Source organism: Corylus avellana, chromosome ca5 (genome assembly GCF_901000735.1).
Source record: "Corylus avellana chromosome ca5, CavTom2PMs-1.0".
Lineage (NCBI taxonomy): Eukaryota > Viridiplantae > Streptophyta > Magnoliopsida > Fagales > Betulaceae > Corylus > Corylus avellana.
Genome location: NC_081545.1, coordinates 3,000,948 through 3,018,073, shown reverse-complemented (window position 1 = coordinate 3,018,073; position 17,126 = coordinate 3,000,948). Strand labels below are relative to the sequence as shown.

At 36.0% G+C, this 17,126-nt stretch overlaps 3 protein-coding genes and 1 non-coding gene across 4 annotated transcripts; all 4 read right to left on the bottom strand.

Annotated features, from left to right (window-relative positions):
- Window positions 1-2,749: 2,749 nt before the first annotated feature.
- Window positions 2,750-6,612, bottom strand: LOC132182661 (uncharacterized). Its single transcript, XM_059595966.1, has 3 exons — window positions 6,300-6,612; window positions 3,390-4,691; window positions 2,750-3,278 (listed from the first exon to the last, which is right to left on the bottom strand). The coding sequence occupies exons 1-3, from the start codon at window positions 6,480-6,482 to the stop codon at window positions 3,051-3,053; spliced, it is 1,713 nt and encodes a 570-aa protein (XP_059451949.1). The 5' UTR covers window positions 6,483-6,612; the 3' UTR covers window positions 2,750-3,050.
- A 2,060-nt stretch (window positions 6,613-8,672) lies between these two features.
- On the bottom strand, window positions 8,673-9,612 carry LOC132182616 (pathogenesis-related protein PR-1-like). The gene has a single exon (XM_059595919.1). The coding sequence runs from the start codon at window positions 9,583-9,585 to the stop codon at window positions 9,034-9,036; it is 552 nt and encodes a 183-aa protein (XP_059451902.1). The 5' UTR covers window positions 9,586-9,612; the 3' UTR covers window positions 8,673-9,033.
- A 1,025-nt stretch (window positions 9,613-10,637) lies between these two features.
- Window positions 10,638-10,850, bottom strand: LOC132183524 (small nucleolar RNA U3). The gene has a single exon (XR_009440482.1). It is a non-coding gene; the product is annotated as a small nucleolar RNA U3 (small nucleolar RNA).
- Window positions 10,851-12,749: 1,899 nt separating this feature from the next.
- Window positions 12,750-16,414, bottom strand: LOC132183061 (ribonuclease 3-like protein 3). The gene is made up of 3 exons (XM_059596457.1): window positions 15,835-16,414; window positions 13,626-13,772; window positions 12,750-13,119 (listed from the first exon to the last, which is right to left on the bottom strand). Exons 1-3 carry the CDS (start codon window positions 16,261-16,263, stop codon window positions 12,802-12,804), a joined length of 894 nt encoding a protein of 297 aa, XP_059452440.1. The 5' UTR covers window positions 16,264-16,414; the 3' UTR covers window positions 12,750-12,801.
- Window positions 16,415-17,126: the final 712 nt, after the last annotated feature.

The following is a 17,126-nucleotide window of genomic DNA, read 5'->3' as shown; positions in this document are numbered from 1 at the left end:
GTGGCAAAATCTTAATTATTTATTTTGAAAAAAAAAAAAAAAAAAGAATGATTCAATTTGCCTTAATTCCAGAATGAAGGATCTGAATCCTATATGTGTAAACTTTGCCGTTTAACTTCAATTAACCAAGTTGAAACATTTTTTAATTAAAAAAAAAAAAAAATTAAATCATTACTCTGCTTTTTATACCCTAGATGTACATAAATTGACATTATTTATTGAAATAATGCTAATGGTAATTTTAAAAGCCATAATATTTTTGGAGAAACAAAAAGAAACATGAGAATGACATTTATCATTACTCTATTTACTAATAAATGCTTGAGGTAATATAGCTTTACTATGACCCCTTAATAAAATAAGGTGACAATCCACATTGTAGTAGCTAACATATGTGGTTAGTATAGTATAGACTAACACATCAATTTGTAAATGTGTATCAATTTGTAAATGTGTCCAGTGTCATATAAATTGTTACGTGAATAACTTCTTAAACACCTAATTAACGAGATAAATTGTAAATTATGAGGAAGAACCTAGACCTTTAAACACAAGGTTTGATATTAATTTTAATTAATTCATCCGTGAATAATCACCCTATAAATCGAAAATTACAAGATAGACTCCTACTCTAAATAATAACAGAAGGTAATTACTAAAAGAGAATAAGATCTCTACCAACGCTCTTATTCCTTCAACTTTGAATAACGTTTGGGTGAGCGTCATGCTTAAGTTAGCATATTTATCTAGACTCGGAATATAGCAATGAGCTTAGGGTTTTTGAGAGAAATTGAGTCCCTTTTATGGTTTTACCTAATGCATTGTCTCCCTTTTATAGGGTTGTTGGTGGTTGATTCCTTGTAGAACTCTGTGTTCTAAGGGAGACTGAATATCGAAGTTACTAATCTCTTGTGATTTGTATCCCTCATTTAAGGAAATTATTCAATTATTATCCGTCTTAGCATTTGAGTGGGATTCGTATTGAGTGTCGTAGTATTTCCATGATGAGAGGATTCTGATTTATTTTCCTCTGCTAGATTATCTTCCATGTAGATGTGATTGAATGGGACCCATGATAGAATTTATTCCCAACATGACTAAACAAAAAATCATTCTATACTGCAGGCTAAGATGTCTAAACTAATCCAATGAGAGTTGAAGTTCAAGATTTCATTTAACAAAGTGTAAAGCATAAATATTGAGTTAATTTATAAATAAATTGAATCATAATGGGTTGCACAATTCATTCGTAAAGGATTGATAATATATAGCGTTCCCACATGCTTGATTAGTAAAAGGCAGTCAAAAGTAGTAGATGTTTTGTTTATATCGAACATGTCTATCTATTGGATACCACATGCTCTCCTACAAAACTAGTGTTAATGATAGGTAGACCACCGTCACATGCAGCTTCTTAATATTTTGATCGATGCGTTCGAGAAATAGAGTTTTTAAGTCAAAAAAAGCTTTTGGATAAAAGCTTCATTTTTAAGCTTTTGTTAAAAGTGCATTTTGACTATTTTTAGACTTTTTGGACCTTTAAAAGCACTTTTAATTTTTTTACCAAATAAGTATTTTTTTTTTCAAACAGATTTTTTGAGTGTTAAAAACACTTTTAAGCCTCTCAAACTCAATTCCTAACGAGCTCTAACAAGTATCCGAAAGGCTAATGCTTGAGATAATCATTTTACTTCGAAATTTATTTAGAAAAAGTGATGTGGAAGGGCAAAAAAGTAATTTTATATTTTATATTTATTCTTTTTACATTACTTTTTGCCATCCCGCAAACATCACTTTTCCGTGATGAAAGCATTACACGTATTGAATAAAGTAGTGTTAGATCTACAATTTGTCGGAATGTGATTAGAGTTACTTTAGCCACTTAACACTTTCAAATCCCATACTAATACGTGTTATCAAGTTGTAAAAAAACAATAAATCCAATATTTTTCATTTGAATAACCCCCATGTATACCACGAAGGAATTGAAATAATTTTATCTTTCTAAAAAAAAAAGAATAACCCCGAACATCTTAAGCACAACTAAGAAGGATAATGCACAAAACACTCAAAAAAACATAAACCTTTTTCCTTTTCTCTTTCAAAACAAAAACATATTAGTAGACACTTCAAAACGCAAAACACTCAAAATTACTTTTACATTTACATCACATCAAAACAACTTTTTATTTTATTTTTAATTTTTTATTAATAATTTAAAAAGCACTTTCTTTAAAGAAAACATTAACAAATTTGGATAGGATGAAATAGCTGCTCTGTACAAAATGCTTTTCAACTTTCTCTTTTTGTTAGGTTTGTACCTTCCACTACTTCAATCAAGAAACTTACTTCCACTTAGAGCCTGTCCCATCCAATTGGAGGTTGTTGATAAACGTATATAGTTCTTTGCTAATTAAATTGGACAAGACTGATACAAATTGGATAAATCAGTCATGGTGCTCCATAATGGTCAAAGGGTAGGTTGGAATGAACTGTAAAGTCGAACATTTTGAGTTCGAGTTTTAGCGGGTGAAGACGTGTATTCAAGGTTTACTCTCGTGGCACGAGTCTAAAAAGGCCTGCCTTGCGAGGTCACTCATATATTAAAAAGAAAAAAGGACAAACATATACTCTACGGTCACCCTAACTGGGATGGCATAACAGTGAGATAAAAAGCAGATTGTTGGTAAATCCGATTGGCAGTTTATAAAGAACATGCACCATATGAAGCATTTTGGAAACAGAAAGATAAAGTGAGAAGAAACAAAGAAGCATGTTCCTTATTCTAGATTGGAATTTCTTTTAAATATTTATCAGAAAATACATTAATGATGCATTATTCACATGCACAAATACTCAATCACCCAGATATGTTATTACAAGCTGCACAATACATGCAGATTTAACCCCTCCCCTCCTTTTTACATGCAAATTTAGTCCTTTTCCTTTTTCGGCCAGAGCTCTCCTGTTGGTAACATGGACATATATCCATGCAAACTGGCCCTATCTACATGACTACATGTATAAATACAGGGAAGTTGCATTTGGCTTTAGCTCTTTTGATGAACAGCAATCAGGTGGATATCCATTTCCTTCAACATGACTGCACGCCCACATGAATCACATGGGGCAGTCCTTGACCCACAAAGGCTCTCATGCTCAGATAATCCTCTTAATCTGTCCCGAACATCCATCGGAGAACTTCCGGCTTGAACCATGTCTCCACAAAACCGACACGCGATCAGGCGTAGCGGGCAAACTGAAGCTTGGTGTTGCACCTGCCAAAAACAGATAGTAAGATGATTGTATGTTTACTTGATGATATTTTGACTGTAACACGAAGCATATTAATGATCTCAAAGGGGAAAAATTTCCACAGAGTTGCTTACCATCTCTTCTTTCTCAAGGACTATCCCACATGAGCAGTGGAGTGGCTCATGGAACACTTTCATATGCTTCTCCATCTCTCCCCGATGAGAAGCTTGCCCACATTTGTCACAGTGCATATGGTTTTTGGCCTCCTCAACCCTAAGAACAACGCCACACCCAGCATGCAGACAAACAACGTTGTGCCTGCTACAATAGGCTTCATGCAGTGCAATACTCCGGCTGGGTATGTAATGCTTGCAATTCCTACACTCTACAGCATCCATCTCCATAGGCGATGAGGAAGATGCAGCCCGTTGACCCACCTTACGCTTGCTGTCATCCTGAACACTCACAGAAATTTGGTACTTACTTGTTCCTTTGAAGCCATATACACCAATACTATAAGTACCTGCTCCCAAGCTCTTACCTTTAGAGGTAAGGATCAAAGCCTTCGAACCGATATCATGGGAAGACCATTCATGCTGGTGTCGGGTTGGGAATATGAGAGGATGCCTGGAAATGTAAAGATCAGTATCACCTCCATCTGCTTCTCCTTCTATTTTTACCTCAACCATGGCATCCCCTGTATCAATTTTCTCCCACGCATCGTTGTCTATCGAGAACTTGTAGTATATATAATTGCCTTCATCAACCTTTCCAGATTCCAACTTTCCAAGCACTAGAGGGTTAAGGACATGCTCATCTGTCCTCTCAGAAGCTGATTCAGGACCAACTATATCCACCTCAACATCCGTTTCTAGAACAGATACGCTTGATGAGGGTTTTAACTCAAGGACCTGTAGCTTATATGCTAGCTCCCCATAATTGACTGTCAATATGTCACCTTGAGAAAGGGTAGCATGCTGGCGAAGGCTTGTTTCAAGGATAGCCTTGTGATTTGGTAAATCTAAAAAGCCCATCCTCTCTGGTTGAAGCTTTGCATAAGTTCCTTTTGGTAGCCATACATAACGGACCTCGATCAACAGAGTTTTAGGACTTTCTCCTGGGAATAAATTATGCCATACATGAGGAGGAAGTGCAACAGAACCTTCATCTGCAGTGAACTCCAAAACGCCTGAATGTGTGGTCCGACAATTTTCCTCATCAGAGGCCTTCATTTCTGCAAAACCGTCCTGATGAACTACCGATAATTGGAAGTATATGGGTCCCTTATCAAAAGCACCTTGATCAGACAGTTCAGTGAAGCAGGATGGAGGGAGTTTGATCTTATCACCAACACTCTGATAAGGTACACCTTCCAGTACACGGTAAAATATGATTCCTCTCCCAGCAAGGACATTTTCTTGCATTTGTTGATCAACCTGAAAAGAAAATATACAAAGGTCACATCTGCTTCTGTATAGCCAATGGCTTGTTTCCTTGCAGGCAATGAGACTAAGGGTGCGTTTGAGATTGCGATTTCGCAAAAATAATCTACGTTTTTAAAAGGAATCGCAAAATTTAAGGCGTTTGGCATTGCGATTTAAAAAACACTTAATTTGAAATAGGAAAAAAAAAAACTGCGATTTCTATAAGCAGGTTAGGAAGTGCTTATTTGAAAAAATGCGAATTTAAACCAAAATCACGATTTCGCATAACAAATATTTGATTAAAAAAAAAAAAAAAAAAACTTTTTAACATATTTTACCAAACACCTTTATGATTTTAAAAAGAAACGATTTCAAAAACACAATTTTTAAAATCGCACTTATTGAAATCCCAATCCCAAACGGGCACTAAGTCTTATTCTTTTTTTCCTGGGCATTGATTTCTTCCTGCATAGCATCTCTCCAGTAAGAAGGACCATGAGGCAGATTATTCAACAAAGTAAAATTATCAGTCGGTCTGACAAGCTTTGAACAAAGATCACTCAGTAAACAACCTAGCCTTAAGATCAAAGTGAAAGTTGCGGATCTCTTCGCCCCCCCTCTCCCAACTCAGTCACAAGCAATCAGGCCAGCAAAAGTTATTTGATTATCATCCATGCAGAAAATTGAATTTATCTTTACCAATTACAGGACCACAGATTAAAGGGACGGTATGAGTTGTAAGAAAACTATATAAATAAGGAAACCCTATCTCAACAAGATGAGGCAAGCTTATTTCGACAGAAAGCTTACTGCCAATAGCAGACACATCCAGAAATTAAAAGCCTGGCTCAGCATTTATAACAAAAAGATGGCATTACAGTCTCCATTAGTAGCATATGAACAAATAAATTCAGTTCAGGTTACAAACATTTTGCCTACTACACAGCACATCGTCATTATATAATACACATACACAAGAACACAGGACAACGACTTCAATTCCGATGTCTCTGATTTCCCAAGGCTTCCTCTGTTTCAACAATTAATTCTTATCAGGAAAGACTTCACCTTTAAGTAAATTAAACTTTCAATGGAAACAAACACTTTCCTGTTCCAAACGTAATAAATCAGACGTGGTAAATCTTTCTAAGCTCCAAAAACAGCATCATCAAAATAATGGCACCTCTACAAAAATAAAAAAGAACCCAGCTTTTATCTGGGACTCCACTTTCCGAAGAAACAGACGGAACCCAACGATCACGGAATTTACCTCCAAAAACAAAGAAACCCCAATAGAACAGACATGATCAATCATCCTAAGCTTCATAAAACACCATCATCAAAATCAAGGGAATCTCTAAAAGAAAGTAATACTAACAATAACTTCTCTATAGTACCCCGCTTTGCCAAGAAACAAACAGAATCTAACCATAATGGAATCACCTCTAAAACAAAGAAAACCCATGAGAGATAATCCCCCACTTCACGTAATCAAGCTAACAACAATGAAAAGTTGCGGAAAAAAAACAAAACAAAACAAAAAACAAATAATGACAACAAAAATAACAAAAGGGGTCTAGATCAGATCAGATTGGATGGGGGTAGGTGAAAAAGAGGGACCTTGAGTTGGGCCTCGGCTGCATCGAGCCGTCTGGATCTCTGAGCAGCTTCAATGGCTTCTCTTTGCTTCTTGGCCTCTGCCTTGGCCTTCCTTTCTCTATCCAATTTCGCCTTCGCCTTCTCCTTCCGCTCCTTCTGCTCCTTCTCCAGCTTCTCTCTCGCCCTCCTCAGCTCAAAATCCATAGCTCTCTCTCTCTCTCTCTCTCTCTCTCTCTCTAATACAGCCTTAAACCACAAGCTTTCTCTGTTTTGTTTTGGCACCTGAAGGCAGAAGGAATTTCTGAGGCTTTGGTTTTTTTTTTTTTTTTCTAAACTGAGGCTTTGGTTTGTTTCGTTTGGGACTTGGGAGTCCGAGTTCGGGTTGGATAAGAATAAAAACGGAACTGTGCACTGTCGGCTTGGTTGGTTCCAAAAGGTGCGCGTTTACATTGACTGGATCAATTTCCAGAAGGATCTGGGCTTTCTGTTTCAGAAACGGGTCTATTTAGGAGTCTTTCAATTGTAGAGCCCACATGGGGTTCTGGTCTTCTAGATATACAAACCGGATTCCACGGCAATGCTTGAACTTTTTAGAATCTAATCGGAATTACCCACAAAACAAATAAAGCCCAATATAACAGACATGATCGGATTTTCGATTAGCAATTCCAACGACAAATATGAAAGAGTTTCTATAGGATCTCTCTGCTTAGTGAGTGGGCTGCCCAAGACCTATTTAAGTACGTGTGTTCCATAAAAAACTTTTACATTAACTACTCAAATTACTAACAATCAGAACAATAAAATTGTTGGGATCCTATATAGTATTGTTGATAATGACTCAAATTGTCAACAAGTGTGAAAATAATTGCTGAAAAATATTAATATTCAAGTTGGTGGGCTGAAGTCATATTTATCTATAAGAAGATAATGCTAGTTTTAAAAGGAGTCCAATAACAACTGAAATTGGATTTTTTGGAGAAAACGTATGTGGATAAACATGTGGGTTGCAATGCTTATCTTCATCATAGAAAAGACTTTGCATTCATGATTGTTTCGTTTTCCGAGCAGCAATTGGATTAGAATTGTTTCTCCGTTTTTTTTTCGTGATTAAGCCTCTATAAAAGGACATGCAGTCTTTGGTTAAGTGGGGATCCGGAAAATCCAAATTGGTGAGAGCACTTTGTGGCATTTACAAAGTGTAGAGAGTTTTTCTTTACTGGGTATTTGAGAGGGACAGTTGAGTGGGGTGTACAAGGGGTTAAGGGTTTGGGTTTGGGATATTAAACTTGAGCGGTTCAGGCTTGTACCATTGTACTCAATATTTCTCGATAGTAAAGAAGGAGACCGGATCACGCCCCGTGGACGTAGGCATATTGCCGAATCACGTAAACTCTTTGTGTACATGTGTGATTGGTGTGTGTTCTCATGTGTTTTCTTTCCAAATTTGTCTTTCGCATAAAGGGCTGGTGGGAAATTGGTAATTCAAGATTTTGCTCCCTAAAGTAGTTACTAATATTTTCAGTTGGTAAAATATTTTGTCATCATACTAGGATTTGAGATTGATGCTACCATATACTAAATGAACTTTAAGAAAGTTCTTAATATGAAATGGACACTCGCAGGAAAAGAGATTTAAGAAATAGGAGTTGATCATATTCTCAAATCCAATTTATGTGGCAAGAAAGTTTTATTCATATATTATGTTCATAAACAGGAAAGTTTTCAGGATAATTTTCATATAAGTTACTAAGTTAGTAAAAAAAAATTATATATTTTGGGTGCTATTCCCTTTGGCAGAGGTTGTAATCAGGGATGAAATTAGGAATTTAACTTTGAAGTGGAGAATTGCATTTTTGAGGAGTCATTATTAATCAATTAAAAAAAAAAAAACTTAAATACATATATATTTGTTAATAAACTCTTAATATTTTACTAGCTAGGCTAAAAAAGTAGTATCCATCAACCCTTAAATTAACCCTAAACCCAATGAAATAGGGGCATCATCCCACTCAATGTGAACTGGTTGGGAGCGATCCTCTACCGCCTCAATGATCGCACAAAGTGCTACCACATTAAATGGAGCAAACCTATTGGTTGAAGCTCACTTGGGCCTCAAAATTGCCATGGAAAGCCTCCAACATCGAATGTAAATTAATCATGTTAAATCACAACGTATATCAAAAGCCTAAGTTAATAAAAATAAATAAATTTAATTATTTAATTAATATTATAACAAAATGCATAATCAATCCATCTACAGCTTAATATATAACTTGATGGGCAATATTTTTTTCATCATAGAAGAACCACAACTTCTATGGCACAAGACCACAAGTTGCTTTCTGCCGGATTGCTACAAAATGTTGCAAAGATTGCCTGAACAACTGCAGATCCAAGAACTTACTTTTCATATTTAGTGTTCCAAAAACACATAGAGACAACCATGACGAGACATCCTCTATTTTCTCCCACTCTATTCATAAGCTAAGCCCCGTTGTAAAAGCAAAAGCAGACACAAGTCCTAAAATAACAAGACTAAATCTTTTGTCTTACATGTTTACGGTATACATCAAACACTGAATATATCTATTCCATGGCCACAAATCCCACAAACATAAGCACCAATATAACAACCTTATTATCCTATGTAAACTAATCATAATTTTGTCATAGACAAAGCACCCATTATTCAGTAACATAACATTTGCTGTTATTGAATATGGACGGTCACCAGAGGCAAGCCAAACTCGTTTCAATACGGTCGCTCGCCGACATAATTACCGACCGGATCATAATTACACGTCATAAACACATCTCCACTGTCGCACACAATCCGAGCACAGCCGATCCTTCTCGTATTCCGCCACACAATCTGCGTGTAGTGGCCGCACACCTGACCGACCTCACAGGTGTTTGTCAAGTATGTGTAATATTTTTCTTCATCGGCCCACGCACTCACGGCATCGGCCGGAGTCCACGTGGAGCCGCTGCCCCAGTAGATGTTCTCTCCGAGCTTAAAATCGTCTTCTGGGAAAGAGTGCTGCGCTTTGCAGTCGGATTTCCTCTGGCCAGCCCACCATCTCGCATACTTTTCGAGATCGGAATCCCACATCAATGGCAGCTCCCACTTGTACGCCCTGACCATGTTGTGTGCAAACAAGAATTGCAGGGACTCTCCAATGCAGCCCCAGCAGAGTTGCTTGGAAACTTTGTATATGGTCTCGTTGTCTGGCTTTTTCAGTGCCGGGGAAGATTGGGAAGTGACGAGTGTGATGAAGAGGAAGAGAAACCAAAAGGGTCTCATTTTTTTTCTTCGGTCGAGGCCTAGTTCTTATGTATATGAATTTCAGGAACATATATATATATATATATATATAAAGGCTTTGCAGGGCACGCGCAACAATTGGCAGGTGGTGGGTGGGAGTGTGGTGTCATGAATTGGTTGGAGGGTGTGATGGAAGCGCTGTGATGGGTGGTGGGCATGGAGTTTTGATTTGTGCCTATGATTGAAGGGTCATCTTCTCGTGAGCTCACGGGTATGTGGCTCCCGTGAGCTCTGTGTTGTTTGTATTATGGGACATTAGAGCCCACCATGGTGCATTCTAGATCCTTCAGTTCAATATGTGGGCGTAAGAAATGCATAGAAATGATGGGCAAGTGCGAATTTCTAATCCCACAAGTTCTTAATAACTACAAATTTTCTAGATACACAAAATTTCAATGCCAAGATAGCTAGGTACCAGTACCACACTCTTGGACGGCACTATTTCCAGAATTTCTTCTGTGTCTAGTCTCTTTCACCACCACCAGTTTCCTACGAAGATGTTACGTATTACAACTTTTACTATAAATTTTATACGAATTAACCGACGGTATCAACCAATAAACTATCTCGAGAAGATCATTCATGCTAGTACCCAGTTGAGAATAAGAGAGAATTTTCATCTCCTTTCTAATTCTCTGACATTTATTACATCAGCATGACAGCAACTAAGCTATCTCTAAAAGACTATTGATGACTTAATATTTTCATTCCATCGTATGATAAAACTATCTTATGAAAGACCATTCATGACATAGTATTTCTATTCCCTCATGTCTAATCTTTTCACCACGGATTTCGTAGCAAAATGTTTGAGAATTAAGATTTTTACTATTATTTTCTTACAAATTGACGAGACACTTATTACATAAACTATTTCCAAAAAACCATTCATGGTCATAATCTCACTTATTATATAAACTATTTACTAAAAACCATTCATGGTCATAATCTCTTCTTTAAAATGATGTTTTCTAAATAGAAAGCAGTGTTTAAATTAAAACCAAAAAAAAAATAGAGAAGGTTGGGGAAGAAGCCTGTCAGACAACCGCGAGACCATCCCATCCTGGGTGAACAGGCTGGGAACGATCCTCTACTGTGTCTGTGATCCGAGGATCAAGACGCTATTAATCACGCTCTGATCACGCGGCAGTAATTCATCCTCCAGACTTAGGTTCCTGTCTCCTTAGTGATCAAGGATACAGAGGTACGAGCCTATAGAACAGATCCTGTTCAAGTAAGGTCGTAACTACTGGTGGAGAACCCTGGCTATTTAAACTGCTTATTTCTGTTGTAATTTTCGGTGTGGGATGATATGTTGCGCAGAGCAGAGTAGCTGACGTACTTGTTAGAAGCTCACTTGGGCCTTCAAAATGCCATAATATGCCCAGTTTACTGGGCTACGTTGTCCATAACGCAAAAACAGAGAAACCCTTTAACCCACCATGGGTAGAAAAATCGAGATATATATATATATATATATATATATATATATATCTTAATTAGAAAATTGTGAAAATAATAATTAAAAAAAAAAAAAACGAAAATGGATAGAAAATTTTTCACAACCTTTTTGGCAGAAATCCCAACACATATTGACTTTAAAGTTCATGCCCAAAGTTGAGAAAGAAGAAATTTCTCAAAATTTGAAATGAGTCCATGGATATTCCTTTTTCTTTTTTTTTTCTTCTCAAAATTAGAGGTGGACTTGTTGGACCATTATAAAGTGATTAAAGATAATCTCCATACTCATTTATCACACTAATTTTTTATTGTTAGGTGTATTTTAAATGACTTTTTATGTCAGCCACTTAAAAAATAAAAATAAAAACAACACTTAAGCTGGTGTGAAAGTAGCGTTAGTATTAAAAAATAGGAAAAATTGTAAAAAAAAAAATTAAAAATTAGTCCATGTGATTTGAGGTTGTAACAAATAACTTTTATAAGGTGACGCTTACCTAACATGCTACTGTTCAAGCATCACCTTTCAGAATGTAACATTTGGCCCAAAAAGACCCCATTTAGTATTGTTTGTACAATAAACAACACTATTCCTAATTCTAGACCCTATACTTAGAGTCTTTTACCAAGTACTATTAGTCAAACGTCACTAAATGAATAGTAACTTTTTTTTTTTTTTTTTTTTGGGGATAAAGAGTCATTGTGAGAGAGGGAGTGAGGATGTTATATGCACTTTGCAACTACATGTTCTCGACTTATAAAAAAAAACTACATGTTCTCTCAAACAACAATGTGACAAGTGTTTTTCGGGGCTGCCAACTTTACACTATGCATGACATGCACATGATGTTCCCAAATCAATATTCTAGAATGTTAAATTTGTAATACATACTGAAATCATTTTTTTTTTTTTTATAACATGGAACAACTCTTGATTCTTCATTAAAACTTAAAAACACTACAACTCATTGATATTTCTCTTCATCGTTGTGGGCAGGGACAGAGCCAATTTTGAGTTTGGAAGGGATCAAGAGCCAAATTTTTTTTAGGGGAGAGACCAATTGACAAAAAATATCTTAAATTAATTTTTTTATTTTTTTTTTTACCTTAATTTTTTTTTTTCTTGTAATTTGGAGGGACTAGGGCCACTACCCGTTTCCCCTAAATCCGTCCCTAGTTGTGGGTTCCCATCACAGAGATATAACCTTTTATTACTATCCATAGCAAACAAAACGAGACTCTCTCCATTTCTCTTGAAATGAAAACGAATAATTTCACTATCTAAATTTTGTTTTGTCGCTTGTAATGATGTAAATTAACATATTGACAACATTGCATTTAATGTAAAATTTAATCTGAATCATGCAAGACTCATCAAATCTACCTCTCACATAAGTGGTGATTGATTAAGATACCATTCATGAGCTAAGATATTTATTTTCACATTCAAATGTAAGATATAATTTCTCTGTTTTGTAAAATTATAATGAGCTGTACAGAGATACATGTAAAAGTGCTATAAATCAAATGAATACAACACACATTTTTGTTAATCAAACCAAAAACAATTCAGAAAGTTTACAATTAAGAGGGAATTTAAAATTTTCAAGCACATGCAAGATTTGACGGTCCCAATCTACGTTTAAATCAATTATTATTTTAAAAATATAAAATTTAAAGATTGATTGATTGAAACTATCGCATCAGTATTAATTGTCAAATAAAATGTTTATAACATTATTGTTCGAGAGATTGCTGGATGTGACTCAAGCAACCATGGTACTGTTGGAAAACATCTGTTTCACCAAGTATTCTGCCGATGTTGTCCATAGCATTTTTGGCTGCTCTGTTACACGCGATCTCCTTCTTGAGGCCACATACACCTCTTCCTACATGCTGGTCTCCTATGAAAACATCGAAGGCCGTACACTCCTTCCATTGGTCAACGAATTTAACTGCCAAATTTCTCTTTTGGCAGAACTGATAAAGCATTGTCACAGGGTGTGTTCCAATGGTTTCCGGAGTTATGATGGGCTCCAACAATGTCTTACACACCTGTTGCAAAGATATAAAGCTGCATTTATATATATATATATATATATGGTCTCCTACAAATCATCGTTCATTCTCTTAATTTTCACAATCAACATTAGATTTGTGGGTTAATATAGATTCGACACATGGCTTCACATATTAAAGGGTGATTTTGAAAATTGAAAAGATGGGAGAAGGATCGGAGAGGATGTATAACACGTCTCAACTTTAACTTAATATAATTCAAACCCTATTTTGAAGTTTCAGTGTCCCGCCTATCCAAAATAATGGCCTAAAGTTGACGAGCGAATCAGGGTACAACTCAAAATATTTTGATAGCTTATAGATTTGAGTTGCAACGAGTCATAATTTATTAGTGTTAAAGTGTAAATTGGATGTTACATTGGGTTGGTAAAGTCCAATTTACCATTTTCAATTTTTTTTTTTTTAAAAAAAATTATAAATATTTTGCCTAAAATTGAAGATAAAACATGAAGGGAATATATATGGGAGTGAAAGGTAAATACCGTCCACGCGGTGTCCGTGGAGGAGTTGCTGTCAATGAAAACTGCTCCTATGGTGGACTCGACAATGTCTGCGAGGGCTTTTGGTACATGAACGAGTCCGTTTGAATGCAACGGGTACTCTGAGATCCCTTGTTTGAACCGTTGAATCTATATTCATGAAAAGTGTAAGCATAAATCAAAAATGGTTCCCTCTAGACAAAACAAGCACCAAATCATGTCATGACTTATGCAATGACAAAACAAGCACCAAATCATGTCATGACTTATGCAATTTCAATGCACTCATATGATCCTGCTCAATAAAATAGTCAAAAAGTTATTTTGTCTAGCCCCATAATTTTTTAGAAAGACCCTACATTCGATTTAGCAAAATAACTAATGATTTGTTGAGATGTTACTAAGCATTGTAGTTCAACAAATCCTTAACTATATTAATTAAAAAATAAAAAATAAAATAAACAATCATGTTCACTCTCCTCTTTAGGTATAAAGAAAGTAGATAAAAATATAATATTTTAAATATTTTTTTAAAAAAAGTGAATAGCTAAAATAAAAAAATGCTATCATTTAACTAAATATTTGTTGAGTTTAACGTAAGTAGAGCTCTTGCAATACCAACTTTAAGGAAATAAATAAGTCAGGATCACTTGCAATTGATTGGAAAGGAAGTTGTGAGAGAAGGCCTTTTGTTCGAGCCGAAAGCCTACTTGCTAATTTAGAACCTACTTAGACAAGAGGTCCCCTCTCAAGCAATAAATAGGTCAAGATCACCTACAATTGATTGGGGGAGGGGGTTGCCTCTTGTCCGAGCCGGAAGCCCACTTGCCAATTTAACACCTACTCGTACAAGAGGTCCCCTTTATGGCAATAAATAGGGTTAGGATCACTTACAATTGGGGTTGCCTCTTGTCGGAGCCGAAAGCCTACTTGCCAAAACAAATTGTTTGGACAATTTAGCTCCTACTCGGATAGGAGGTCCCTCTCACCACCCCTATCATTTTTCCCATTATGAACTATCCATATATACCAACTAATTATTCTTGTGTTGTAAAGTTTTGCAGGTTCTTTTTTTCCTTCAATTGTCCTTGTGATGGAAAGCAACCAACCAAATAAATTTCCTCCTAACCATATCGATCCAAAAGCAACATTTTTAACAACTTTAAAAGCCTACATTAATTAAAAGGAACCCAACCTAACTTTTCCATCAATGATCAAACCAATAAGTATTAAGTAATTAGGACAATATATATTTCAGTTAAATCATGTGGACTGAGGAATGAGGACCCATGCATCTCACCATGGAACTTCCTGCATCATATATTTCCTTCCACCAAAAAAAACAAAAAAAAAAAACCAGCCAAAGTCAATGACACCAAAGCAAGGTTTGTGAGGTCCTTAATGGACAAAACGTGCCGTGTAGTGACACGGAAGGAACAGATAAACACTCGCCATTACTAAATAGTAACCCTAAATTCATTGAACAAACAAACAAAGTCAATTGTATAATTTATGTGCTTCTCGAAATTTCTCAACCAAATTTCTGTCCATCTTTTCATGACAAAATAAATGTTCCTGAAAACACATTAGTATATATATATATAAACCTTCTAGAAATCTCTACGACTTTTGTTTGGTATTTTTTGTTCTCCATAAAAAACCCAAATCTTAAAAACACAAACAAAAAAACAATCACTTTTGTCCACAAGGGATACCTTAATCGGCTAGAGATCAATCACGCTTTATGAAGCAGAGGTTACTAATTCGAATCCTCCCTCCCCTCTTGTGTGGACATGTCAAAAAAAAAAAAAAACAATCACTTTTGAAAACATAGATTAATTGCATGTACAGCAATTCTCGCCGTTAATCAAACTCTTACGGATAATTAACCCCACCCGTCATAACCAATTACTAGATAACTTAGGAGCTTTCACCCTTATGGGCTAAGTAGAAAAAACAATCACTTTTTTTTTTTTTTTTTTGTATTTTAAAGTTTATCTTAAGTATATTTTCGCTGAATGATAATGAATTTTGGTTTATTTTCGGTGATATTGACCATCAATTTTACCCTTTCTAAATCAAGGAGACATTTAATTCCTACGTGGAGTGTTTATCCAACAGGAAACATCATCATCAACGAAACTAAAAATAATATTTGTTTAGTCAAAAAAGGAGAAGATAAAGTTGAAAAGTTCAAAGATTTTGAGCTTACTTTTTCCTCAAGAAAGGGTTTTTTGTGGCGCAGAAATCTATGCAACCCGTGTTTGACGGCGGCACGAGCAAGCTTCTCGGAGTCGACATTGGCGGCCCGGAGCTGGGTGAGCGGGCCGGGTGGAAAATTCGGGTACAAGAAGTAGTGCTCCTTGGAGAAAAGTAGGGTAAGCACCGCATCACCCACGTACTCCAATCGCTCGTAGGAAGCGCCGCCGCCGCCGCCCTCCCCTGCTGAAAAAGAAGCGTGCGTGAAAGCATCCTCTAACAGCCTCCTGTTTTTGAACCTGTATCCCAATATCTCTTCCACCTCATTGAGATCCGGGACTGACCCGGACCCGCTTTGTTTCTCTTGTATGCAAAGCGTTTCTAATTCCTTAACCACCTCTTCTTCTTCACGTCTTTCTTGCTCTGCTTCCATGGCGGGCATGTCGTTGGTATGCAGGGTGAATATATATATATATATATATATAGAGAGAGAGAGAGAGAGAGAGAGAGGGAATTAAAGATTGTTTACAACTTGCAGGGTGGGATGCTTTTGTTAATATGTATATATGTTGTTGGTCCTTGGATGGTTCGGAGAAATAAAAGAGACGCGTGATGAGGAGGTGTACGTAAGAGACGGCGACTATATTTCCACTTTTGTGAAAAACATTGGAACCGCCAATTGGTTTTGAATACGACAATACGACTCCTTGTCCATGTATACCACCGTGTATATATATATATATATATATATATTTATAGGAATCCTTTTCAAGTATGAATTTAGAAACCCAATTGGATTTGGATCTTTTGATTAGCTAATTTCTTAATCAATTTTTTTTTTTTTTTCTTAATGGAGATGATGAGTGTGAAATGATTAGATTTTCTGAGAAATTGACGTATTGTGATTAATAAGAAATGTCATATGACAGTTTCAGTGACACTTATCACATTTACAAACTGACGTGACAGTTCACGTGACACTTACCACTAAAATGTGAACCGACAATTAGCAAGATTTTTCACACACCCAAGGTGCCTATAGTCTTGCTAGTTATATTAATGAATTTAATTTAATTGACATTATAGATCTTTATTAATTTTCCTTTTTCCACTTTTTGAAGCAACAATATTATAGACTCAAGTAGGCGAAATCATAGTTGTTAGAAACCAATCAAAATCATTAATAAAATCGAATAATTGAACCGACTACTTCCAAAAATATCATTTGTTTTTTCATAGTTATTCGAACTTGAACGATTAAATTATTGACAATGGACCTATCCCTACGTTATGAGACCTTTTTTT

Bases quoted from the DNA above. Each gene is read 5' to 3' on its own strand.
- LOC132182661 (XM_059595966.1), bottom strand. From the start codon at position 6,482: ATGGATTTTGAGCTGAGGAGGGCGAGAGAGAAGCTGGAGAAGGAGCAG. The intron at 4,692-6,299 runs GTCCCTCTTTTT...TTTTCTTTTCAG, and splicing joins CAGCCGAGGCCCAACTCAAG to GTTGATCAACAAATGCAAGA. The intron at 3,279-3,389 runs GTAAGCAACTCT...TGTTTTTGGCAG, and splicing joins TCCTTGAGAAAGAAGAGATG to GTGCAACACCAAGCTTCAGT.
- LOC132183061 (XM_059596457.1), bottom strand. From the start codon at position 16,263: ATGCCCGCCATGGAAGCAGAGCAAGAAAGACGTGAAGAAGAAGAGGTG. The intron at 13,773-15,834 runs GTAAGCTCAAAA...TCATGAATATAG, and splicing joins AACCCTTTCTTGAGGAAAAA to ATTCAACGGTTCAAACAAGG. The intron at 13,120-13,625 runs GTATTTACCTTT...TCTTTGCAACAG, and splicing joins CCACGGACACCGCGTGGACG to GTGTGTAAGACATTGTTGGA.
- LOC132182616 (XM_059595919.1), bottom strand. From the start codon at position 9,585: ATGAGACCCTTTTGGTTTCTCTTCCTCTTCATCACACTCGTCACTTCC.